General features: G+C 40.4%; 2 protein-coding genes across 2 annotated transcripts in view; one reads left to right on the top strand and one right to left on the bottom strand.

The window, feature by feature from the left end:
* mcoln3b (mucolipin TRP cation channel 3b) overlaps window positions 1–699 on the top strand; it is a 7,535-nt gene extending 6,836 nt beyond the window's left edge. The window contains exon 14 of the mRNA XM_019894340.1: window positions 422–699. Within this exon, the coding sequence (XP_019749899.1) occupies window positions 422–461 (40 nt within the window). The 3' untranslated portion in view covers window positions 462–699. The remainder of the gene's footprint in view (window positions 1–421) is intronic.
* A 455-nt stretch (window positions 700–1,154) lies between these two features.
* LOC109530558 (G-protein-signaling modulator 2-like) lies at window positions 1,155–26,795 on the bottom strand. The gene is made up of 15 exons (XM_019894394.1): window positions 26,655–26,795; window positions 15,784–16,005; window positions 15,430–15,565; window positions 13,748–13,887; window positions 11,052–11,175; window positions 10,761–10,876; window positions 8,275–8,430; window positions 7,737–7,845; window positions 5,891–6,044; window positions 5,670–5,752; window positions 5,368–5,550; window positions 3,794–3,956; window positions 3,141–3,332; window positions 2,942–3,057; window positions 1,155–2,019 (listed from the first exon to the last, which is right to left on the bottom strand). Exons 2-15 carry the CDS (start codon window positions 16,002–16,004, stop codon window positions 1,852–1,854), a joined length of 2,061 nt encoding a protein of 686 aa, XP_019749953.1. The 5' UTR covers window position 16,005; window positions 26,655–26,795; the 3' UTR covers window positions 1,155–1,851.
* Between the last annotated feature and the right edge of the window lie 427 nt (window positions 26,796–27,222).

Consider the following 27,222-nt stretch of genomic DNA (forward strand, 5'->3'; position numbering starts at 1 on the left):
TTCTTTCATTCATGTTATGGGTATTTTTATACAAAGGAAATTTTTTTGTGCCTGTTGAAAATTAAAGTTTACTGACATAGCCATAAAAAAATGTTGCTTTATTTATCTGACCGTATTGGAATGTATTTGTTAGGTTTTCAGTCAATTAAATTTGGTTCAATAAACAATATGTGGTTATTTTTAAAATTTTCAATGAACATTCGATCAGTCCGGCCCTCGGCTTGCAGCAAAAATTTTTATCTGGCCCTCCGTCCATTTGACTTTGACACCCCTGCTGTAGACTGTCTACACTATATCGCCAAACATATTTAGGCTTAGACTTCAAGACCGTGGACCCCACTCCCATTGGCAATTAAAAGCAATTCTATTATTTTACCACTAGATGTCACTAAATCCATACCGGTCTTTTTTTTCATTTTAGGTGCAGAGAGCGACATGAGAGGTTGACGTCAGATGAATAGCGCATCCACGTTACTGAAGCTTGAGTGTGGAATTGCACTTTTTTTTGGTTTTAAGTCTGACAATCAGTGGGAGAGAACAATCGTTTTCAAAGTACAAATGTATTTGTTTTGTTTGCATGATGAATGAAAGTGCACAGGAAAATAAGATATGCTGTACAGGGAAGGGGCAGAACAGTGCTCGACTGGTAAGCACGTCGGCCTCACAGCGCAGAGGTGCAGAGTTCGATTGCGGACTTCCTGTGTGGAGTTTGCATGTTTTCCCCGTACCTGCATGGCTTTTCTCCGGGTACTCCGGTTTCCTCCCACATTCCAAAAACATGCATGGCAGGTTAATGGAACACTGTAAATTGTCCCTAGGCGTGATTGTGAACGCGAATAGTTGTTCGTCTATGTGTGTCCTGCAATAGGCTGGCAACTAGTTCAGGGTGTACCCCACCTACTGCCCGAGGGCAGCTGGGATAGGCTGAAGCATGCTCACGACCCTTGTGAGGATAAGCCGAGTAGAAAATGGCTGGATGGATCTACAGCAAAGATTTGTGTAAAAAGTAGAGATATTTCACTTTTTGTTTGTGTGTGTGTGTGTGGAAACTTGCTGCATTGGTTCAAGGAAAAAGAATCCACTCTCAAATCTGAGATCTGTTTCTGACATTTCACTTTGAATTAAGGTTTTGCCCTTCAGGAATCATCGGTGAATACATAAGAATAAAATGATTTTATTATTTTTTTCTGCTGTGTGTTTTGAGACCTCATCAGTATAAAATTCAAAACATTTTTTTCACCAGTTAGTTCAAGTCCCTTCAAAAGTGTGGCCTTAAATAAGAAAAATAGTCATGGCACTAAAATGTGACGTACATGCTTAAAAGACTTCAGAAAAAAATAGTTTTATGACTGGCAAAGAGACATTTGCTCAAGAAACACTAAGCTCTAAGTAAAATATGTCCCAACAAAGAACACTTGTTTGATATTAATCCAAAAATGCTACAGCTACACCAATCCAAAAAATGTCCAAAATGTGTGCGTTTGCATAAGATAGGGCATATAATGGCAAGGGCCTCCCAGTTGTCAAGAGTCAAGTTCATAATTCCCTTCTTGCTTTCATATTGGCCTTTTCATTCATTGTCATTGAGAGGCACAACCAAAAGACGCTGCTTTGAGAGAATACGACGCTTAGTCAGAAACAACAATGCTTAAAATGAAAGCTTTGTAATCCTGAAATTTGACACTCCCTAAGATGTTTCCCCACATAATTGGAGACAATCAATACTTTATATTTTCTGTTCGGTTTTGGATGAGTGAAATATTAAGAAAATAAAATATAAAACAAAATAGGAGGTCAGAAATGTCATTTTGAATGCTACAATAATCAAAATTGGAATTCAGTTCCATGACATCAGTCTGGTTTGGACTGGCTGACGTCAGATGGCAGCACGACCCTCTGTTCCTCCATCCTGTTTGACTGCGAACGCAAGATGAGACTAAAGAAATCTTCATCTGGGACAGTTGGTCCTCGTGTAGCAGAGGGTGGAGCAGCGCACCTCTGGTCATTCAATCTGGAACCCTTAAATAATGACACAGAACCGTGATTAAATCTGATTCTTGGTAAAGTGCGTGTAAAAAAAGTCTCCACACACTGTTCAAATGCATATTATAACGCGTACAACTTTTTTTTTAAACACCAGTCGCATCCAAACTCATTTTAAATGGGAGTCAAGGCATACCTGCCACCATTAAAACCTTCAGTACATGTACCTCCAATCAAATTTCAGCTGTTTTGGTAGGACTTTCATGACATTTTTTTTTTTTTTATGTCTTAGCAGAAGTCTGAAGGTTTTGTGTTGAAACCATGATTGATATTTTGAACGGTTATGTTTTGTAAGAATGCAACACTGCTCCTCTCCAAAAGAACACCATACTTACAGTGAACCGTGAGGGTAGCAGCATCATGCTTTGGAACTGTTTTTTTTTTTTTTTCCTTAACTGGACCTGCGCCCTTGGTCAAGATTGAGGGAGTTATGAACAGTTAAAAATAGAGCACTGAACTTTGGAGCTTGGGGTTAATCAGAAGTACTTTAAATGGTTACTAGTGTGTGCTGACACCCATTCAACAAAAGTTTGAATGTAATTGAACACGGTCACATCACAGTGATAATAGGAAGTAGAGTATACGCTTGTGCCACCATGTTATTTCAGTTGTTTCTTTTTGCTTCCCCTCTTAAAAAGATAAGAAAAAAAACCTTCTCGATTGAACTGTACATGTTATAGGCCACATTAATGGTGGAAATTTTTTAAATTATTTATCTTGGTCTCACTTTTTAAAATCACTAAAACCTTGCATTTGACAACAATTGTCAACTTTTTATTTTTATATTGTATGGATGCCCCACATTAAACATCACAAATGTATTTGATTTTCTTGATAATTGTTGCTTCAACTGTAACTACTGGTAGAATAATTAAATCCTGTGAAGCGTCTCGCTCACCTGGCACTTGACAAGCATGTCAAAAAAGACATCATCTCCCTCCAGCTGGTTAATGCTGGTCTCGTCGCAGCTGTATTGGGAGGGTGTGTGAGCTGGATCTGCATTGGAAATTGGGGCTGGAAGGAGCAAGCAGGAAAATCATTGGAAGCAGATGTGAAAGTGAACACTTGTGAGGAGTTTGAATATCATCAGCCATCACCTTGTGAAGGGTCTTGGTTTTCGCTCGAGGTGGAGGGTGTACTGGGCCGGTTGCAGGTGCTGAGTCTCAAGCCAGGAAAATGGCTCAGGCTGACTCGTTGGTCGTCCAGACGCCGGGCCTGGGAGCTGGCCAGCAGCTCCAGGAAATGAGCAGGATCCTGCAATGGTGCTTCGCAATCCAGTATACCTGTAGCTAGAAACGGAATCAGCAACAGTGTACCAAAATAAATACTCAACCTTGCCACACAGTCAAGGCACAATGGGATTGCAGATGATAATGCTTTGGACTCATGAAGTAATTCTCAATATTGAAACCAAAACAAACAAACAAATCCATATTTTGATGCGGTTGCAATTTTCACAATCACAGATGCAATTGATCATCCCCGATCAATGGTTAAACAAGCAGGCCATATGACCAACCAAGGGTGACTTGCCGGATTCTCAAAAGCAGAGATGTGGAGTGGAAAAGGGCATTATATCAATTCACAACATTTAATATTTGAAGGGAACGCTTGAGGATATTTTTCTGTATTCACACCATAACATGCCAGGTTGACAGACCGTAGCCGTCATTGGTCAAGTGAAGAATACAGTCATTTGAGTTTAGTATGGTGTGAAAACAGATGTCGAGACACAGGGGCACACACTTACATTTTCTTTCAGCTACAGGTGGGGTGGATGAGGGAGAGGAACTGGCATTCTGATGGCTCGAGTCATCTAAAAGAGAGCACCTTTGGTCATCCATTCGGTTTCCCTGGAAACGAGAGAGGAGGTCGAAAAAGCCATCCTCCCCAATTGTATCATGTGATGCTGGCTGCAGGAAACAACAATGAAAGAAAAAACATACGAGTAAAACAGACTTGCATGCGCATACTTGTGGTTTAGGTGATGAAAATATGCATTGTACGTTACAGTATGTACATGGTGTGTTAGAAAAGTTTCAGGACTGGTGTGACAATAGGTACTGTACTGTCTGTATCTTTTTGTAAGTTTTCTCCTTTAAAAGTAAGACCGATGGTGTCTAATGTGATTTCAGAGCCTTCTTTACCACACCAACATGAACTCCTGAAGGATTTTTCAAGGATACTCAACAGCTTTGTCATCATGGCCATCTTTTTTCTGCTGGTCTGCATTGTCTGCTGGTCAGGCAGCATCTCGGCCCGGGATAGGAAGAGATTAGAGCGACTAGTCAGGAAGGCTGGTTCTGTCCTGGGCTGCTCCCTCGACACTCTGGAGGAGGTGGGCAACAGCAGGATGCTAGCTAAGCTAAAAGCTATGTTGGACAGTCCCTCCCACCCCCTCCAGCCAGCCCTGACAGCACTCGGTAGCTCCTTCAGTCAGAGACTGTTACACCCGCGTTGCAAGACGGAGAGATACCGCCGCTCGTTCCTACCGACTGCTGTCAGGCTGCTGAATAAAAAATGAATAAATCAATAAAGCATAGAATTATTTAAATGATATGACAACATATGTGAATAGTACTGTGACTATTGTATTATATTGCACTTAATTATTGACCTTATCCATGTTTGTATTTATATTGCACTTAATTGAACTGTGTTTTCTTTTCTCTTCTTTCTACCCACAATCTTGCTGCTGAAGGCTGTAAATTTCCCCAGTGTGGGACAAATAAAGGATATCTAATCTAATCTAATCTAATTTGTCATGCATATCAAAACGGGTTCCCGAGGTGGCCACCATCAGAGGGCGGGGAGAAAAAAAAACAAGTCAGGTCAGGTAGTAGAAATGTTGCTCCAGCTCAGGACATTGTGGATCTCTTTGTAGACATCCTGGTTGACTCTCTGTCTCACATTTAAAATGAAACTATAAATTTATTATTTGGGTTTAAAATATATTTTTTGCGTTTTGCTGGTGTAGTGGGACACTCGCTGGACTTGTGTGCGGGCATCCTCAGTGATGGTGTGAATGTGGATATGTATTGTTGTTCGTCTCTATACAGTATGTGCCCCGTGACTGACTGGCAACAAATTCAGGGGTTGTTCCGCCTTTTCGCTCGAGGTCAGCTGGGAAAGGCTCCAGCAATTCCCGTGACCCTCTTCAGGATAAGCGGCGTTGAAAATGGATGGATGGATCTGTCCTTTGCGACGCCAGTTCTGGAACTTTTCTGACACAGCTAATAATTGATATGAAACATCTCAACGATACAGTATGTGATTGCATTTGTCATGAGGGTGTATGGGCAAGCTGCTGCATTAAAGAAGTACCTTAGGAGACACTGGTGGGTCCAAATCAGGAACAGAGTGGTCCAACATGTTTTCATGTTGGTCTTTTGGAAATGTGTTGTTTTTGTGCTTCTTGCTTTTTAGTCGATGAAAGAGGAAGAGCTTAGTGGAAGCCTTTATTGTGTTATTTTTCGAAGACCTTGAGAGTTTATCTTCCTCCCAGCTCTGGAAATTGCATTGAGATGTACAGTAGAAACATTAACATAGACACTACAATTTTAAGAGTGTTGCCGAAATCTACTGATGCTATCTTGACAACCTGATATCCTAAATGTTACACAAACCGTATGGAACGATGAATCCCCAGTTTGATTTGGACCGTCCAGGGTCTCTGCACTGCCTTGCCTCCTTGACGGTGACGTCATCCCTGAAACACAAATTTGGCGAAGTGTTATTTTGAGGTTTAGACTACAATTTTCTATGAAATATCAATTATTTAAAACCTCTTTTGGTAATTGAAAAACACTGTTGTAGGCTGGAATTGAAACTGATCAAGACATTTTACCTGACATGTTGAGGTAACTCTGGTGGCTTACTGACAAAGCAGTGTTGTTAGTTTTGCTGAACATGTTGGAATAGATGTTGGACTTCAGACCCACAACTAGCCGGAGGTCTGACAAATTCATCCGTGCAGTCGCCTCACCACTTTTGTCTCCAGTCTTAAGAAATAACAAGATCAATTGTAATATGTAATACAAACAGAATATATCAGGGATACGTTGACGCCCTAAAGTGAAATGCACGTTGTGAACCGGTGGACAAAATACAGTACTTTGACCTCCTCAATTCCACTGACATGCCTTTCGATTGAGGAAGCAGAATCTGAAGACTCTGAGCTGGGGTCTCCTATTTCTGGGGTTGAGGTTACCGAGATGGTTAAAAAGCTCCTCGGTGGCAAGGTCCCACAGGTGGATGAGATCCGCCTAGAGTTCCTTAAGGCTCTAGATGTTGTGCGGCTCTCCTAGTTGACACTTCTCTACAACATTGAGTGGACATTGGGGAGAGTGCCCCTGGATTGGCAGACCAGGGTGGTGGTCCCCTTTTTAAGAAGTGGGACTGAAGGGTGTGTTCCAACAACAGAGAAATCTGATCTGTCCGCTGTGCCGAGTCTTCGATGCGTGGATCGGGTAAAGTGGGAGCAAGTATTTGAAGCGCGGACTGAGAAAATGCTCTGATGACATCGTTGATGACAATCGAAGCCTCGAAATGGGCCGCAGGGCGTGACTGGTTCAGGAAGCGGATCGAGAAATTCAGTTCCTGATTTAAGCTGCAACGAAATGTGATGGAGGCAGAGTGGGCTGCCATTATGAGGGGCGCGGTGCCATTCTCCACCAGTCTGCATGTGTTTTGTGGTCTTGGAGAAGGCATTGGACCACGTCTCTTGGAGAGTTCTTGGGGTGGGGGTGCTTTGGGAGTATGGTGTACCACTGATGCCAGAATGTGGTCCGCATTGCCGGCAGTCGGTCACATTTATTCCCAGTGAGGGTTGGCTTCTTCAAGCCATGAGCTCCAACTCTCACTGGAGTGGTTCGCAGCGGAGAGTGAAGCATTTGGGATGAAAATCAGCACCTACAAATCTAAGACCATAGTCCTCAGTCGAAAAGGATGGAATGCCCTCTCCTGCCCAAAGTGGAGGACTTCAAGTAACTTGGGGTCTTGTTCACAAGTGATGTCACGATGGAGCCTGAGATCGTAAGGCGGACCGTGCAGCGTCTGCTATGATACAGATTCTGTATCGTTCTGTCGTGGTGAAAAGGAGACAGAGCCTCAATTTACTTGGCTATCTAAGTTCCTACCCTCACCTATGGTCACGAGCTGTGGCTCATTACCGATAGAACAAGATCCCGGATAAAAATGGCCAAATTGAGTTTCCTCCACAGGGGACTGGGGCTTTTTCTTTGAGATAGGGGTAGAAGCCAGATGAGGTGGCTTGGACATCGATCGGATTTTCTCTCCCGGCTGGCTTGTGAACGCCTCCCTCCGAAAGATTTAGAAAAATTGGCTCGGGAGATGGAAGCTCGTGAGCTTCCCTGCTGAAGCTGCTGCCTCCACAACCCAACTGCCGCTACGCGGAAGATAATGAATGGATGGATATTTTAGCAAAGAACAAATCTAATTAAAGTATTCCCAAGACCTTTGTGCAGTATTTTGCATTTATAAACAAGGTTTAATGATTTGCAGGGAAGGTGGTACGTGTTAAACAAAATAAACTCTGTATTAAGAGCAAGTCCATCTCAAAACAGGAAACCCTAGCTATTCGTACTGTAATTCTTGAGTGTTGTTCTCTGTTTGACCGCCAGATGGGGATGTTGCTGCTGCACAAAGAGTCATAGTAAACAGCAATCACTCACCTCTTTGGCAATTTCCAGATGTTTTTCAGCAAAGTGCATAGCTTGTTCGTGGTTCCCCAGGGCGGTATGGGCATTTCCTAGACTCCAGTATGCCCTTCCTTCACCAATCCTGAAGAAGAACACAGAAAAAAGCTGCTTGAAATGCGATTACATATGACAGGCAAAGGCGTTCACTGTTATTCAATCCAGACGAAAGCTCATGGACAACATTCAGTGCCAGTGAAGGTAAACCAAATTCCCATTCAGCTTTTTCTGTCTCTTTATTTTAGAAACGGTTTGTTCCTATAACAAAGCAAAGTTAATTTGGATTTGTATCAACATTTCCTGATTCTACCAAATGTCCAAGTGTTCTTTATAAAGGACAGTAAATAATACGATTTAATTGGTCTACTTTGTGAATAGCATTTCATTGTTCAACAAAGATGAGCCTACAATAAGCAATGTACTGAGCTTACTTGCCCCCAACCAAAGACCAGTAGTCCACTTTTTTTCGTTAGCCACAGAAGCATGACAAAGGAATGCGGTGTATGGCCTGTACCTGTCGTTGAGGTCCTGAGCAATTACCAGATGTTTGATGTGATAATCAATGGCTCTCTCATAGTCCTGAAGGAGTGTGTAGGTGTTGCCCAGACTGTAACAGGCTTGGGCCTCTACTGCCTTGTCCTTCAAAAGCCTGGCCAGCTGCAGAGTCCTCCTTAAGGCAAGCCAGAGTGGGAGACCAGGTCAAAGAACGGCTCAAGTAAGTGCAGGGGAATGACAGCTATCCTTTTTTTTCCTCTTAATTTGAAGCCTTTGTTATTTTCTGAAGTCTTCTTTAAAGAATTACTTTGATAAGTATATTTTGACTCAACATTGGTGAATAGTGTATATTGTTTCAAAAGGTTTCTATTTATTTCTCCTCATAATTAAACATTATTCGCAGTTAATGTGACAAATCTGTTTTCTATTTTTATGCATACACTATGTACACCAGTGGTTTCAAACATATGGCCCGCGGACCGGAACCGGCCCCCAAGGAGGTTCAATCAGGCCCGCAGGATTTTTTTAAAAGTGAAAAGATGCATAAAAGACACGGAATGGATATTTTTAATAATGTGCAATTTGTGGGGTATCCGCTAGGGAGCACACTGTTTTGATCAGAGTAGAAGACAACATTGTTTTGATCAGAGAAGACAACAGCAGTCTCAGTCTGTCACTGAGCCAGACCCAACACAGCAGATGCTAACAAGGACATGTGAATACTTTATTCTTTACACATTTAATAGCACTCTCCTTAGCCTCTAAGGTGTAGGCAGGGATTACATTTAGATTTTATATGCACATGTGTTAATGGTTTAAAAATTCCTTTCTTTATAAATCTCGTTTAATCTTAAAGTGCATTACTATATTTTTCAATACCAATTTTTGTTAAAGTTTTGTGCCTTTGTACAATCAGTGGGATCAGTTGCAATGCATGTATGTGAACGATAAAAGTAAATTGCACATTTGTCTAACGAAATCTAAGGTGCTTCATGAAATGTTTTGTAAAAGATATGTTCTCAACTCAACTGTATTTATAGAGCACTTTCAAACAGCCATCGCTGCATACAAAGTGCTGTACATGGAGCAATTAACATATACAACAAACAGTTAAGCAAATCGGTAACAAAGACGGTAGAAAGCACCAAACAGCAAAACCAAGAACAAATCTAAGTCATGCTGAGTCAAATGCCAAAGAATACAAGTGAGTTTTGAGGCGGGTTTTGAAGATGGGCAGCGAGGAGGCTTGCCGAATGTTCAGTGGGAGGTCATTCCAGAGAGAGGGACCAGCAACAGAAAAGGCTCGATGCCCTCTGAGCCTCAGTTTAGTTCTTGGTACTTCTAATAATGTCTGGTCCGCAGACCTGAGGCGCCGGGCAGGTGTGTAGGGGCGGATGAGCTCAGGGAGGTAAGGTGGCGGAAGGTCATTTAGAGATTTGAAATCAAATAATGTTCATTAAATTTCAACATTTTCCTAACCTTCTTGTGCTTCTTTAGACCAAAACAAAGGAAAGACATATTATTTTAGTTATTTATAGCAGAGTATGGTATAATTTTTGTTGGAATAAATGTAATTCTGTTATCCCATATTTACTCTCTGTGTAACTTTAAAACCTGTTCCAGAGTGAGATCTTGCAAATACCTTATTTACAATGGGGTAGGTTGATAATGGTAGACTTGTCGGATCGAGAGAGCTCAGGCTGCTCCTGTTCTGGCTTTTAAGATAACATCCTTTTGTTAAGTTAACGGCTTCTGATCAAAGTGACTGCTGCTTGTGAGAAGATAACATCAACCCCAGGACACCATGTGAAGGACATCTCAAGCTGTGTTCGCGGGCCACCGACCTCCAGCAGAAGCCGTCTGATCACCTCAGGAATGAACTGTGTGTTCTCATTGAAACTCTCCTTTACTGAAACTGTTGTGGAATGTGAAAATACTCCCCACACCCATTAGAAGATCGTGTATTCGGACATCCTTCCAATAAATGCAAGGAGACAAACGCACTCTCTTCAGAGTTGCCCCGGAACCTGTAACGGTTTACATGGCAGAGCCAACAGGAGAGCTGCTCCGAGATTGTGAACCGAGGCATGTTTTAGCGCACTCTCTCTTGCAAGAAAGGCAACCATGCTTGCCTCCTGAGTCTTCCTGTTCCTGATGTGTTCTTTGCGTCAGATTACCAGCATTAACCTAACAATTTTAATGGTCCGGCCCACTTGACATCGACGAGGCCGTATGTGGCCCACATTGTGAAATGAGTTTGACACCCCTGATGTACACCTTTCACAAGGATAATCTCATCTTCTTTAACTAACCTGTAACAAATATAATTTTAATGAGTACTGTCTGAACAATTGTATCGTTTTTGATTGACTTCAAGGTGTTAATTAGATCTGGTACTGACTGAGCTATAGAAAGAGCACATCATGTAAATTGCATAAGATAAGAAAATTACCATGCCGATTATGCTATAACGATCAGATTCAAAATAAAAAAGGCTCAACTTACTTATAATGACCGGCTGCCACTTCAAATTGGCTAAGGAATATATGAGCATTGCCAAGGTTACAGTGTGCTCTCCTTTCAGCAGACTTGTCTCCAAACTCTTTGGCAATAAGAAGGCGCTGCCAAAAAAAACATATAGAAGGGTTAATATTAGATTTGACAAAATTTGTTTTAGTTGCACACATTCCAAAGTGGTCAAGACAAGCAAAGGCATCATTATCCCTTAATGGACAATGGCAAGTTAATTTGACATGATGGATGTGTACTTTTGATTTTCACCTTTGTTCAACTCACCTTTTCATGTGCTGCTACAGCAGTTTCAAATTCCCCCAGCAGGTAATAGGTATTACCAAGGTTCCCATAGGTGCGACCCTGGGCAGCATGATCCCCCAACTCCTTCACCAAGCACAGGTTTGCCCTAAAATTACAGTTACAATTAAGTGTTTTTACAAGATTAACATTTAATGTTTAAAATATTTTTGAAATGCTAATATAAAAAAAAATCTGGCAATATTGACAATGTAAGTTATCTTACAAGATTAACATTTAATTAAAATATTTTTGAAATGCTAATATAAAAAAAAAATCTGGCAATATTGACAATGTAAGTTATTATTATTATAGCTATGAGAATCCTAGGAATGTTTTTTTTTCTCATTAATGGGCCCCTTTCCATCATAATCCATTGTTTTTCCCAGTTTTATGCAAAGCATAGTCTACATCATGATGAGACTGTGAAATGGTTTAAAATTGACATTTATGTGGTTTGTCATTTGCATGTAATAGCCTTTGAAAGACAAAAGCGTGAATGAAATGAACGGATTTGAGTTTGGCACCGTTGTGGCGTGAGATCCTCATTATTGAAGAACCTGCCCACTTCATGGTTCAACATGGTCCCCCCGTGGAAATAAAATGTCCCCACCTAGCGACCTTACAGCTGCCCAGCAAGCACTCTGAGCGCGACTGAGCACAACGTGAATGGAGGCGTTCCTCACCTGGTTGTAAACGCTACGCTTGCATTTTAAAAATACATTTAAAGAAATGGAATGTAAAATTCAAAACTTAAAAAAATAAAATATACCGGTAAATCCACAACTGCTAGGATTACAATTACGGCCTGCTGAATTCCAACAGAGTCAAAACAATGGGCTCATCACATGTCTCCGAATTACAATGTCCCCAACTCTTCAAACATTGAACGTGACCTGGAAATTGTTTTGACACCGCCATATTAACGAGCATCTCAATTGTGCATTCCGGTATGACAATCGAGCATCGAGTAGGTTCCACCGGCGATCTTAAATCCGGGGACGTCTAAAGTATCCTCTGCGGAAATCTTAAAGCTGCTCAATGGTGACGTATCAAAACAACGCGTGATTTCGAATGAAAAAATGATAATCCATGTCTGTGTCATTTCTTGATTATACTGGTTTGAATATACATACTGTATTTTCCTGTCTGTCTGTTGCATTTGGCGAAGTACAAAAAGCAAAAAGTGTCTAATTCCACTTCCAGCTACTTGCTCTGAAAATGATAATTTGTTTTTAGGTGCCTTTGTCCAACTATTTGTATCTGTATAATGACAGGCAGAACAATTAAATGTTCTTCCACTAGATGGCAGAAAGTAAAATTAACCTGTGTAACCACCTGTTGCCATTCATAACATAAAATAATAGTTTTGACTATGAGTATGCTGTTGTTTATGAACGAAAAAAAAAACGGAATTGGCAAAAATCGGGATTGACTGGCCAGACATTTTTTAAGATGGGGGATCGGTGATCGGCAAGAAAAGTGCAGGTTTAGAGATTAAAAGAATGTACCGGGGTTACGTAAAAATTGGATTATTTCGCATGATTATAATTTCAACGCCGACGGAGAGGCCACCAGCATTTATTTGAGCGCAACAATTATCTGAACACCTCAAACTCAAAGGGCCGCCCCGACTGGTCTTTGCTGAGACAAGTCTACAGTCAGGAGGAGGCAATGGGAACTGGAAATGTCGTAGCTGGCAAACACACACACACCTAGTTTGAAATAATTATGGAGGGAATGGAGGAAGTCGTGACCGCTATTCACTTGTACAAAGACATTGATTTACTGTATCTTAAACATATAAAGAAAAGGGGGCGCTGTCATTTCCAGCTATGACAACGCTAGGTGCTAGCACGCTGCACCTAAATTTCACCTGCGTCACAAACCACCAACACAATTACTATTTAAAACCATATTAACAATAAAACGTAATATAATCAAGTTAACAATATTGTAAGTGGATTACATTACTAGCTACATTTTTTAACAAGTAACTGGTCACTGTATTGGAATACGTTTGTAAAGTAATCCTCCCAATCCTGGAAAATTGTGATCGGTGTACCCCTAATTACTATTGGTAGTTCATTTAACCCATGTGCGTTGATTTTTTTTTAACGACACATCGGACAAAGGCACCATAATGGAACGGTGGCTTTAAAGTGTAATATCAAAGTCATTTCTAAATCCTTTTTTTTCTTGCGACCACTCAAAATGTTCAGTGGCGTCAGACCTATCCATACATATATAGTTTCTATTTACTTATTGAGGTTGGTGCCCTCTATGGACATCAAAGCAATAAAAAGCAGTATTGTGCTATGGGTATAAGTAACTATCATCTGCATATAAGTAAAAAACAAAAACATTGAATTCGGACTATTCAATATGGACAAGTTAGCGCCTTCAACATGTTAATAGATCATGACATAATTTTAGTTTGTACGTCAACAGTCCTGTTACGGGATGTTTTGGTGCACAAGGGTTAAAAGGTCACACGACGAGCAATTTGTAACAAATCACAAAACGGTAACAGGCAGAGAATTCAGCATTTGCGTGACATACATACAGTACAGAACTTTCATGTGACCCTTCACTTTTACACCACAGGGTTGCTCCGTTGCTTGATGCTTCTCTTTATGAAAAGAAAAAAAAAAGTAATCAAAGTTATGGAACTAACTCACTCATAGTACTGTGAAGCTTTTCTCAGGGCGATTCTCGCTTCCTCTGGAAACTCTCCTGGCTCCGTCCCCGACCAACAGATGCTTTTGCCCTTGGCGTGGTAAACGTTCCCAAAATTATACAGCGCTCGGGCCTGCCCAACCTACAACGTGCACAACAGATTTTACTGATGGATGCCGCAGTGAGCAGCAGTGTTGTAATAACATATAATACACTTAAAATACACTGACAGTAGACCTGCTTGCATGCACAATTTCAGTCTGGTGCTTGAGTTCTAGAGTACACACAAAGTTTCCGGTGGCTGTAGCATCACTGAAAAGACTAATAAACATCTTTATAATCCTAAAAAAAGACAACTATAGATGGGATTTCAATTGTATTGATGATTATCACCATTATTCATTTTGTCTCACATTTGGAAAGATCATTTGTAAAACACCGACAAGTCAGACTTTCAACACATTGATGTAAGGAACAAAAGGGGACTTTAATAAAGGTAGTTTTGTGTGAAAGCAGTAAGTAGACCAAATACTGTACACATCAAGAGGATGGCACAAATAGGCATGATTTTCAAACAAATATGACTGAAAGTAATGATTCGCTTTGGTGGATAGGAGAATAGGTTAAATCCAACCATATGAAATCCATGATAACGTACTGTTTAGAACTGCTAAAATGATACCTCATGCTCAGTGAAGTGCTGTAAAATTCTGTAGGCGTGGAAGCATCTGGGATGGATCAACACTCAGTGGGTATGTGTATTATGGTCAGATGTGGAAATATTTCAAGTTGTTCTGAATAGACAGCATGCGGTTTGGCCTCAAACACAGATAGAACCGTCCAGACAGTCACCAAAATGCACCCATACAAGTCTATGGATAAGTGCACGTGACTCTTCTAATGGTGCAATTAAGGTTTAAAAGGACATGTCGCAAAGTGCCTTACTTTTTCCGTGTTTTTTGGGGGTTGAGATAGCTCAGGCTTGCTTGGTGGAAATTTCAGAGACAGGCTGAATCAAATAAACTGATTGCTAGTTCGCAAAAAAAAAAAATTGTCGTCTTTATTTTTAATGCAACCCTCAAAAGGTTTCTCAAAAAACAAACAAATTGAAATATCCTTTATTATTCCCACAATGGGAACATTTGCATGCAAAATAAATATCAAGTTGTGTTTTTTTCATTTGACCAGAACTTTGTCTGATTATTGCCATAGTTGCTTCTCAATTTATTCGGAACGAGAAAAGTACAGCAGTTTGAATACCAGATGAACACAGGCGGCTAAAATATATTTTTAAATATTACAAAACCCACTAATTGATTTGGCAATGTCTGTTAGAAATGTTCCTGTAATGTGAACTTGTTCAACGATTGTGAGGGCTTTACGGGGAACATTCATAACATTATTTCAACAGTTATGCGATGCATGAAATGCGCCACTTTCATTTGTGGATGACAACATTGGCGCCACTTTCTTTACCAAGCCACAAATGACACCACATTACACATGGAAATTAGTCTGCAAATAAAACATCAGACTTTAATTTTATGAGCACTTTGTCAGTTTTGACTACTGTAGCCGCAGTATGATGAATGTGTTTTTTTTTCCATACATTTTTACAGACAACACAATATTCAAGTCGTTACTCGTGCCATGCTCATAAATCTCCCAAATTATTAGTACCCACCTTATCACACGTAGCTCTGGTGATGTCTAAATGTCTTTGGCAACAAACCACAGCTTCATTGTAGCGTCCTAAAAGCTTTAATGTGTTCCCAAGGTTGCCACTGGCTTTGGCCTCACCAAGTTCATCGCCAATCGTCCTAAAAAGATAAATGACAATCCAGTAATCAATAAAATGGGACTCTGTCACATTAATGTCACTCTAAACCACGTTTAGCATAGTTTTTGAAAAGCAGTTTCCCCCCCAAACCCCCCCCCTCCCTACCCGTCCCCCTCCCACCCAATCTGATTTCTTGCATTGTGAACAATGAATGATCATGATATTGAGCTGTTAATATCGTATACTGTAACTTCCTACCTTGTAAGTGTGAGATCATGTCGATGGTATTCCAAGGCTTTGTTATACTCCTGCAAGTGAAAGTAAGCATTGCCAAGCTGACTATAGATGGCGCTGAGGATTTGGAGGTCCTCGGTTCCAACCTGGATGGCAGACTCAAAGAAAGAAACACCAGCACGATAATTACCGGCCTTACAGAGCCTTTCACCTTCCAGCGCCAGGTCCAGACATGAGGACTCCATCCTGCAGGGAAGCAGGACACATGTTTTAAGTTAGCAGGATGTTTAGTACGCAACCCTTTTTTTTAATTTATTTTTTTATTGGGGGTGGGGGGGGATACACAAATTCAATTATCTATCTCATAATGTAAAATGAAACTCAAATGAAGCATAAAATGGCTTTATTGTTTACGTTTTGGAACCAACAGGCTGGATCAATGAAAAACTACCTTTTCCAAATACTGACTGGAGTATTCTTCACTGCAAAAAAATTAATTCAAATACTTTACAGCCGGGAAACATGTATTTTACACAATTCTGAGAGACTTGTCAATAGGAACATATGCATCAAGTCCCTTTTAAAAGAAGACTACTGATCACAGGGGATGGGCGGGGGGGGGGGGGATTCACTGGAAAAAACTGGTTTTGGCTGCAACGAATATATTTTGAAGAAAGGAAAAAGTACAAGCGTTTTCAAAATAATCTGAAAATCCATCTGCAAAAGCAAACTGTCTAGAACAGAATTAATCCTCACGTCACAGTGGCGTGCGTCATCAAATTGTGGAACAGAGAAAAGGGAGACAATTTACGGCTAGACTATTTTTTTTAACCTGCCAAAATGCTAAAAAACATTCAATAAGTGTTGGTATGTTGTTGTACACACTCATATATACATACACACACTATAGTACAAATATATATAAAATATATAAATACACTAAATACACACATAACCTTATATACACATCCATATATCCATTTTCTGATCCGCTTATCCTCACAAGGGTCGCGGGCACTTCTATACACACGTGCAACGTAATTAGATTGAAAACGACTTGTATTTTGTCATTTTGGGAACGCTCGTCCAGTTATTTAATTTGAATAACTGCAGGGTTAATCACCAAATGCAAGCAGGAGTTGGAAATATCGCCAGTGGATCCGTTGTATGAACAATGCTAGCTGTTTCCACCACTTAATTAATGCTAGCAAGCAAACGTTTCCACATCGCACATCTTTATCTTGCACCATTTTACATGTATTGGGCATATTTTCCAGGAAAACGCACCATATGAAAACCTGGAAGCCTGTATCAGCTCCACTTATAAACATTGACCAAGATTGCACTGGTGCAAATGTTTGTCCAAACATTTACTAAACAAAAGCATTAGTCAAGTTATAAAGTTAAAGCCAGAGTCACATACCTGTTGCTTCTTCCCATTCTAATGCACTTAAGGCAATCTGACACGATGGACATTTCAAGCTTCTCAGTCTATGAAGCAAATGCAGCTTTTTCAAAACAGGACCCTTTGCCTTCACTTCCTTTATGTGCATACACATAACGCAGTCAAAATGTCCCAATGTCATACAGAGAACAAAGACACAGCTCCCCTAAATCAGCCACTGCTGTCCTAAATGGAGCTCCGCTAACCTGCGGTAACAGCAAAACAAAAGGACTTAATCCGCTCAGTGCTCACATTGGCCTTACAGTCCTTGCCGGGGACAGAGCGCTGCTATGTTGACATCGAGTTCAAACTGTGCCGTGGCAATGGAGAAATTCTAGAGTTGTTATCAGCAACAACTCTGCCGTGAATAAGTTGTTGCTCTCAATCACTTAGTAACCACTAACCAGCATATCTAAGCCAAACGATGGTTTGTGTCACTTCCAATTAAGTCAGATCTCAGTGGTAATTATAGCTTCTTTAAGTGGCTCCAGTCAACCCTAAGGCTATTTGCTCAACACCTCATGAAATATTCATTTAGCAGCAGATTTCCCGGGGGGCTACAATTGCTTCTACATGCCCTTCAAATATAATCGATCCAAAAAAAAAGGCAGACATGAACAATCGTAATTTCATGCTAAACTGGCCTCCCATAGGGATCAGATAGTAAGAGGAAGAAATAAATGTTCACTGCATATAATCCGTTGTCACTTATCTCCATTCAACCAAATTTGTTTTCCACCCCCAAAAATCTTTGCCAATTTGGCCACTGGGGTGGGATTTTTGGGGATATAAAGCAGAGAATGACCAAAAATCATCATACATCATTTATCATATGTCATTCAGTCAGTCACACCTACACTTTATATGAAGTTAGATTGCACATAAAACTTCTGAAAAGTCATGCGTCTTAATGAATGCATAACATAAATAAAAAGTATGTGTGCGTGTGTGTGTGTGTGTGTGTGTGTGTGTGTGTGTGTGTGTGTGTGTGTGTAAAGCTCTTTGAGTAGCCACCGTATGATGGAGATATACTGATATACTGTACTGACACTGTACACTAAAGTCTACTGCATTTACCATTTTAATCAAAGTGGATTTTTTTATCTGTTGGACTATGATGTGTTTTTTTTTGTTTGTTTTTGTTTTTTGATAGACGGGCTGACAGACTGATGATAGGCGGACTGGCAGACCGGAGTAATTTACTGATGGAAGCCATGATGTAAGCGAGGTTAAATTAACATGACCGACAGATAATTAGTTTAGTTCTGCTTGAAAAATTGATGGACTGACGATGACGAACGGGTGCCCAGGACACTGACGAAACTCACCCACCTCCAGGTAAACGGAGCAGTGGAATGCATCTCTTAGTTCCACTCATCTTGCGCTAATATATTGGATGCTGAAGCTCCATTAAAAATTATGCGGCCAAAAATAAGACCCGCATAAGAACTAATGCAGCTGAACAAGAATGCCGCAAAGCTGAATGCACTAGGAAAAAAAGACTCCATAAAATTCTTGAATCCTAAAAAACTGCTGCCGTTGCTACCAAAGGAAAGTGACAAGAGTCCAAAAGGCAAAACTTGTCAAGTGCTATTCAGGCAAATCGTCATAATCTACATACCGGTACTCTATTTAAAACTGTCGATTTTGCACTTAAGCCCATCAGCCCAGACTCATCCTATGAAATGTGCAAAAGATTTTTGTAGTTTTTCATTGACAAGATTGCTACAGCTAGGGCACTCATTTCGAATGCTACATTTGACCCATCTGTCCACGTTCCTTGTTCCACAGTGTTGGATTCCTTTGAGGGGGTTTACTTGACATTTTTGGAGTATGTGGTTTACCAAATTAAGCCATCTGGCTCCCCTTTTGACTCTATTCCTCCTGACTTCTTTCATTAAGGAGGTTAACCCGAGCATTGGTGAATCGATTGCGATTGTGGCCATTACCAAGAGCAGGCTGTCTTCTGTTGTAGTCTCCCAGCATTTTAAACATGCTGTAGTGCATGAAGATGAGCTGTCTAATTTTAGAGCCATTTCCAGGCTGCCTTTTATTTCACAAATTCTGGAAAAATTGCTGCACGCACACTTAAACTTTCTTGGATAAACATAATGTCACTGAGGTTTTTTAGCCAGGTTTTAAGATGATGCATAGCACAGAGTCAGCCCTGTTATGAGCTTTTAATGATATGCTCCAGGCAAATGACACCGGAGACTGTGTGTGCCTTGTTTTGTTGAATCTAACTGCAACGTTCGATACGGACTACAGTTTTCTGCCGGCTCGTTTGCAGCATCAGGTGGTCATTAGTGGCAGTGCTTTAGAATAGATTAGATTCTATTTGGCTGACAGGACTTTTGTGTTGGTATAGGTTGCCCTGAGTCCCGCTCTGCCCCTCTGGTCTATGGTGTTCCACACGGTTCTATTTTGGGGTCTCTGCTGTTATCACTGTATTAACTGCCCTGAGGGTCTATGCTAAGAAACCATGGTACAGCATTTCCTTACACTGCTATGCAGATGACAGTCTGATCTATGTCCCACTGAGCGAAAAGGATGTGTTCTCCTCAAGACCACTTTTGTCCTGACAAAAGCGTGGAAGTCACTGAATTTCTTAAATTTCAATGAAAAGAAAAGAGAAGTTATGGTGTTTGGTCCCAGTGGCCCTTGTACATATCATCCTATTGATCTGGGGCCCCTAGAGTTTGACCAAAAGCCAAGAGACTTGAACTTGGGTTTTAAATTGAACAGTGATTTGAAATTGTTCCGGCAAATCGTCTTCTCTGACGGCAAGCCTTTATGGATTCTGCTCCAATTAATGTGGACATGATTTGCATCGACTGAGCTGGACAAGCGCTGAATCGACCACTCAGAGGCGCTGCTATGAAGATTTCTTCATTGACCAACTGGGCCGGGCTCAGTGAAGGCATCTCCCTGCAGCGTTTTCATCTTGTTAAATTGATTTTTATATCATTCTAACAAACATTGTACAGTACAATTTTGTGTTAAATGTTACCCACTCGGCATCCATTGCATCCTGGTCATCCTGGAAGGGGGATTCTCCCATCTGCCGCCCCTTCACAAGGTTTCTTATTTTTTTCCCCAGATTGTATTTTTTTTTTTTAGTTTTTCCATTACAGGCGCTCCCCGCTTTACGAACTTTCATGTTGCGAACAACGGTACATACGAACATTTTTGCGGGTACAGGTATGTCGAAAAATGTTCTCGGACAGAGATGCTGTCAGTCAGATTTTGTATTGCGCGCCTTTTTCCGAGTAGTGTAGTACTTCTTTCCGCCGCTAATACCGACGTGAGGCGCTGTGAGAGGAGGAGGAGGAGGAGCAAACGCTTGTCCCCATGAAGAAGTTCGAGACGGAACTCTCTCTCCCCCTCCATCATCTCCTTAAGCCTTCGAGTACATCTTCCAAAAGTATGTTAAACTTCATTTTATTACACTTATATAAGCCTTAAACATACTTATATAAGCCTTAAACATACATTCCATACAAAATATAGCACTGAAGCAACTTACGTACGAATTCAGCCAGCGAACGATCCTTCGTAACTTATCTCGTTCGTTACCTGGGGAGCGTCTGTACCTCCTTGGGGATAAGATCAGGTGATCTTGTTAATATTTGTCAACTGTGGTCATGGGAAGCTGTTTGAGACTGCTTGTGATTCAGGACTGTATAAATAAATGTGACTTGACTTAACTGGTCATGTCACTTGGTGCGTGGAGGGCCTGAGCCTGAGTGCAAACATGCCTCTGAGTTTTTCTGTTTTTTTTTTAAAGTCAGCAATCATAATGACGACATGGATATAAGATCAACTTTTGTTTGATCGTGAGCCACATGAAGATTGTACCGGGAGAATATTGCTCCAACAAAGAAACAAATCTGGCAATTACAACACTGCAAGCTATTTTGAGTGTCAGCTTGCACTACAGGTTAGTCTTCAACTGTAAGTAAAGAATGGAATGCATCAGAGAAAACTAAGACATGTGTTCTGTGGCTTGTCTCTGCTTGTGTACAATACCTTTGAGCAAAAATAAGTTTCAAAGAATGTAAAACATACTCTCACAATTGTTTCATCCATCCATCCATCCATCCATCCATCCATCCATCCATCCATCCATTTTCTGATCCGCTGATCCTCACAAGGGCCGCGGGGGTGCTGCAGCCAATCCCAGCTGTCTTCGGACAGTAGGCAGGGGACACCCTGAATTGGTTGCCAGCCAATCACACAGCCGACATAGATGAACAACCATCCACGCTCACACTCACATCCAGGGACACTTTAGAGTGTTCCGTGAACCTGCCACGCATGTTTTTGAAATTTGGGAGGAAACTGGAGTACCCGGAGAAAACCCACACAGGCATGGGAAGAACATGCAAACTCTAAACAGTAAGGCCGGAGCCAGAATGGAAGCTTCCACCTCTGCACTATGAGGCCGACGTGCTAACCAGTACCATATTTACATTTTGACTTACATGGTCCTAATGGTTTTTTGTCAATCAAGTGTCTGGAATACTGGACTGGAATACAATAGATGAAGAAAAAGATATAGATAAAGCTGGTGAATTCCTTATTATATTAAAATATATATATCATGTCAAATTTTCAATGAAACAATACAAAATAAAACCAAATCATAAGGATAATGATCAATGAATATCAAAAGGGCAAATAAATGCCTGTAAAAACAAAAACACATTTTATAGCGGGCATTCATTTAATACATAACTAAAGAAGCAAAAGGCAAATATAATAAATATAAAAATAAATTGACACACATAATTTGCTTTCAAGGGCCACATAAAATGATGTGGCGGGCCTGATCTGGTCCCCGGGCCTTGAGTTTGACACCTGTGTTTTAGACCATCTGACTAGGATTAAGAAATATTTTTTATACTACAAGATGTTTTGGCCGTGTTCAACCTTGACTGAAGACACCTCAAGAGGAAACAAATATTTCCTTCCTTTGACTTGACCATTCCCCCAACCCCCGCTCCATCTGACCCGTTTGAGTACATGACCCATTTCAATCTTAAATCCTTTCTGACCACCTTTCCCATATTTCAACCATGTGACTCAAAATGTAGCCATTTTTACAGTGTTACACTGAGCATAAAACGGGCATAAAAACTGTGCCAAATGGATCTTGCGAGTGACTTGCTGCGGTGCCTCCTGACCACTGTATCCCCATCATAAATCTGCAAGATTTTGCATATGCTTCCAATACGCAAGTGCATGAACACACGATCAAAGTTGCTTCTACCTAATGGGGCAGTTCCTAAATGACAGTTGCACTATCCCCTTGAAATTGGCACAAGTGATAGAAATCAATCAATAACAAGAGAAGTCTTTGTTAAAGGAGGGGTATCCAGAACGAAATTTACTTCTGATTTAAATGGGCTATTTACAGTTCCATTATACAGGTATGAGGTACTGTCCTAAATGTGAATAATCATAATTACAAGTTTTGGTTATCTGCACAGTCAAAAAAAATGTGAACATCGGATAGAGAGAGACTATGGTCTATTTTCCAAGTGATACACTTCCATCAAATTAAATGTGTGAATTAAATTAATTAAAATCAATATTGCTAAAAGGAGACTCAAGACCCACCTGTTTAGTTTAGCGTTGGACTGATTTTATCATTTGCTTAATTTATTTTATTTTCACTAATGTTTGACTTTTTCCATTTTACTCATACCTATTTAATGGTTTTACTTGATACAAGGTTATCCTTTTTAAGGCGTTTTTGGTGTTTTTTATATTCGGTATTTTAGGTGTTTTATACTCATGCGTTTACATCCACATAATCGGATTATACTCTTACAATTGTTTTTACATTGATATTCTCATATTTTATCCTCACTGGGGTCTGTCCACACTGGGAGCTGTGTTTAGCCCTGGCAGTAGGGATGGTTCCATTGGGGGAGGTCCTGGCACAGCAGATGGGGGAGACTCCTCTGTTTGCCTGGGCTGGCATGGCCCCTGTGGTGGGTTCCGTGCGTCTGGAAGCTGTGCTTGGCACCTGCTGTGGATGCTCCTCCCAAAATACGCCACATGCTGTGCTCAGCCATGTGTGTCAGCCATATTTTTTATTTTTTTTGTTTTTATGGTTTAACAGTACTTATTTCAGTGGAGGAAGGTCTTTCTTTGTTCTCAGGTTTCATTGATTGATTTTAAACTGCTAATTTGTTTTGTTTGTTTGTTTTTTTTCTGTAAAGCACTTTGGGTTGCACATGCTGTATGATAAGGTGCAATACAAATCCAGTTGAGTTGAGAGTTGAGTAAAAAATACAGTAAACCCCTCTGCCATAGCGTGGCTCAGTTTTGCTATCATGCTACAGCGTAGACTTTTTTCAAGTGTTAGTTATTACGCTTATTCTTGGACACTGTTTTTATAATATTATTGTGTTATCCATTGCATATATGGTAAAATGTGTTTGTACTGCATTGTTTTAAAAATGTGATTCGAGACCTTAAAAAAATCCATCCATCCATGCATGCATTTTCAACACCGTTTATCCTGCCAGCTGACTTCAGGCGAAAGGCTGACGACACCCTGAACTGGTTGCTGTTCAGTCGCAGAGCACAAATAGAGACAAACAACCATTCACACAACATTCACACTATCACTGAGTGGGAACCACTCCCACAAAGCCCGCACAACAGCCAGCCGAGTGAGTGTACCGCGACACCATCAGCGACATACCGTAAAAAATAAGGCCCTTTAAATGCTATAAAAACATGCCTTGACTGTACTTAAATAGGTTTTTTTCTATATAGCAGAAGGAGGCAGGATTCCTTCATGTCTATATTTCTAGGTTTTTATTAGCATTAAAATATAAACAAATAACATAAATACAGTATTATGCTACTTAAAAGATTTTCATCTATCACGAGGGCTTCTGGAATATAACACCCAAAATAAATGAGGGACTACTGTACTAAAATAAGACATTTAACATGACCTGCAATCATGAGGTGGGGATAATGTGACAGCATCATTCATAGACTGAACTGGAGAGCTTTTCTAGATATAAAGATTCAAATAATTTACAACTAAGTAAGAACATTTCTCTTTCTAACACTGTGATGAATAAAAATAATTTACACCTCTTTTTGCTCTGAATCAAGATCTGAGTTTTGAACATATCAACAATGGTCCTCAAGAAACTGCTTTAAAAATATATATTTCAGGACAGATTGCCCTTGTTTTGGTTCTGGATGTGGAGATGGGATTCAGGCAGATGTTCTCTATTGGGATACAGGACCACCCCAAAAATCTCGAAAAATCCTGAATTATGTTCCTTTTCATTTGTAACAGAATGCTGTGAAATAGCAGATTTTCATATTAAATCTCATATACAGGCAATATACCTGTACAGTATAACCCCTTGCTTAGATAATTTACCATGTTTAATAAATTAATGGTGAAGATTTCTCTGGATATTCTGGTTTCTTCCCACATACTAAAAACATGCATGGTAGGTTATCTGAACGCTCTAAATTGCCCCTAGGTGTGAGTGTGAGCGCGGATAGTTGTACGTCTATGTGTGCCCAGCGTTTGGCTGGCAACCAGTTCAGGGTGTACCCCTCCCACTGCCGAAAGACAGCCGTGATTGGCTCCAGGATGCCCACAACCCTTGTGAGGATCAGCGGATCAGGAAATGGATGGATGAAACAATTGCGAAATTATGCTTCTGATTAATGGTGTCTGTTATTGTGATACAGTATGTTTTACATTATTTGAAACCTATTTTGAATGGTTGTTTATCTACATATGCCCTGCAATTGGCTGGCAACCACTTCGGGGCGTAGCCTGCCTGCTCCCCAAAGACCAAATGGATGGATTAATTTCAACGAAAAGTTCGGACACCTCTGATTTAGTGAGTCCATCTCTGAAGCACTGGGTCGATTGTGTACACTAAACCAAGAAAACAACATTGTCACGCAAAATGCGGTCATTTTGCTGGCGTAATGACAGCCCCATGAAAAACAGTGTCAACTATTCATATGTTCCTATTCAGTGAATGTACCATTTGCAAATTATTCTGTTGGCTTGGCAAATTGTTCTGCTGTGATGTCACCCAATGACTGCGCTTCCAGCCAAAATCTCCAGCTGGCCATTTGTTGTTTTACTCCCCATTGTTGATTGGATACTTTGTGAATTATTTGAAAGCTTAGTGTACAAAAAAGTACTTTGAAAAGCAAAGCTTTTGTGTGGGTAAACAATACCTGTCAATCGTTGTGTCAATGTTCAGACACAAACTATGCTCTTGATACTATAGCATTTCATTTAACTTCAACTTGTGATCCACGTTTATGTTTGTCACTTGTGGTCAAGTGAAATGTGGAAAAACACTATTACAATTACTGCAATAAAATATACAGCGTCAAGTTGTTTTGTTTTGATTAATCAATGAAAGAAACAGGACCGAAAAAAAAATCCCTTCTCGAATTTACTGAACATTTCCTATTTGGTGATGCAGGTAGGAGACCTGTAGAGTTGATGCACTTTATTTGCATTGTAATATTAGTGATTGAGATCTGCAGCCACGAGATTACTGTAGATTGCAGTTTAACAGTGATGTGGAAAAGTGTTTTGTGTGTCGCAGGCATTTGACGAACGTTCATGCAGACAGATTAATACAGTACTACAAAACCGCAGGCAAGGGGGAAAACTATACAAATCAACTGCCTTATAAGTGAATATATAACATGCATATATTAAACTGCTATATTTGGCATCCCTTGGCATTTCAGTATGTATACGCCCAGCCAACGCCTATAGCGAACAGGGAAGAGATGCGCTCTCGAAGACTTTTCATTCTACCTGAGGGAAAAACACTAAGCAAGTCATTTTGATGGAAAACCCCGAGTTGCATTCACCATGGGCAGCTTTGTAATGACTCACTTTTATGAATGGTTTTACTGACGTTGTTAGTGTGGTCTTAAGAGTGACAGGAATTAACACTTTATAATTCACTAAAACCTGAAATTCTCTAAGGGCATAAAAACATCATTGCTTTTCTTGCTTATAAATGTAAAATAGAAAAATATGACTAAACTGTCGGTCTGATTAGGCAGTCTGAGGAGACAAGATATGACTCCTAACTGATGAGTTGCTCACAAATGACGTCGTGATGTATTGAGTCACACTATGAATATGTCATCAAGTTTTCCCGCTTGACTGCAAGTCACAGGAGTAAAAATGGAAAATGTTCAGGCCAAAAAAACGCCTAAAATCTTACTTAGAATTAACTAAATGGTACTCACCGGGTCATTTCCACGCAATGGAACAGAGGACAGAACTTTAAATTCAACTCAACACCCGTGAACAAATTGAACTCAATTGAGAACAATTCATCACAGTGAGTCATTACGAAGTTGACGTGCGCGGTGACACCTTAATCGTAACTTCTGTGTTAGAAAATGCGTTTACCTTTTTTGATATAGTCCTCAAGAGTCGTATTTTTCCAGGTGTTTACAGCGAGATCTATCCGTCCATCTGGAAGGAAGACAACTCCTTTGGCTCGGGAAGCAGAAGTTTACAACGTCACTCCTCCCACCTCCAGAAATCTGCTTCTAATTTAGAAACTCGGTCGCTGCGTTCGCGGACCATGGGAAATTTCGAAATTTTGCTATACAATAAAGATGTTGGATAAAAAGAAAATCACATCTAAATAAACGTCGTGTTGCTAACTTCATAAACTATTTCAGACTATTACAACGAATAAACTAAATATCTGGCTAAATGTCGGTTTGAGATGTCGTTGGAAGAAATTTGTGAACCTCTCCCGCCCCCTGCAGCACAGTAAGTGCATGCTACGTATAGCCATGCAAGTCAGTACAGTACAGTCAGAGAACAGTTTTACCCGTCTCAAGCAACATTCCAGGAATTTTCATCTATGAAAAAATTCCAGGGAAAGAATAGGAATTCATGGAATTGCATGGTGATGAATAACACTTAAACGACAATGAATGTGATTTCATATATATATATATATATA

The sequence above is a fragment of the Hippocampus comes genome, unplaced genomic scaffold, assembly GCF_001891065.2.
Source record: "Hippocampus comes isolate QL1 unplaced genomic scaffold, H_comes_QL1_v1.1 scaffold282, whole genome shotgun sequence".
Taxonomy (NCBI): Eukaryota; Metazoa; Chordata; class Actinopteri; order Syngnathiformes; family Syngnathidae; genus Hippocampus; species Hippocampus comes.

Bases quoted from the DNA above. Each gene is read 5' to 3' on its own strand.
- LOC109530558 (XM_019894394.1), bottom strand. From the start codon at position 16,004: ATGGAGTCCTCATGTCTGGACCTGGCGCTGGAAGGTGAAAGGCTCTGT. The intron at 13,888-15,429 runs GTGGGTACTAAT...TGCACGTTGTAG, and splicing joins CCAGAGCTACGTGTGATAAG to GTTGGGCAGGCCCGAGCGCT. The intron at 11,176-13,747 runs GTGAGTTAGTTC...CTGTAATTTTAG, and splicing joins AAAGCTTCACAGTACTATGA to GGCAAACCTGTGCTTGGTGA.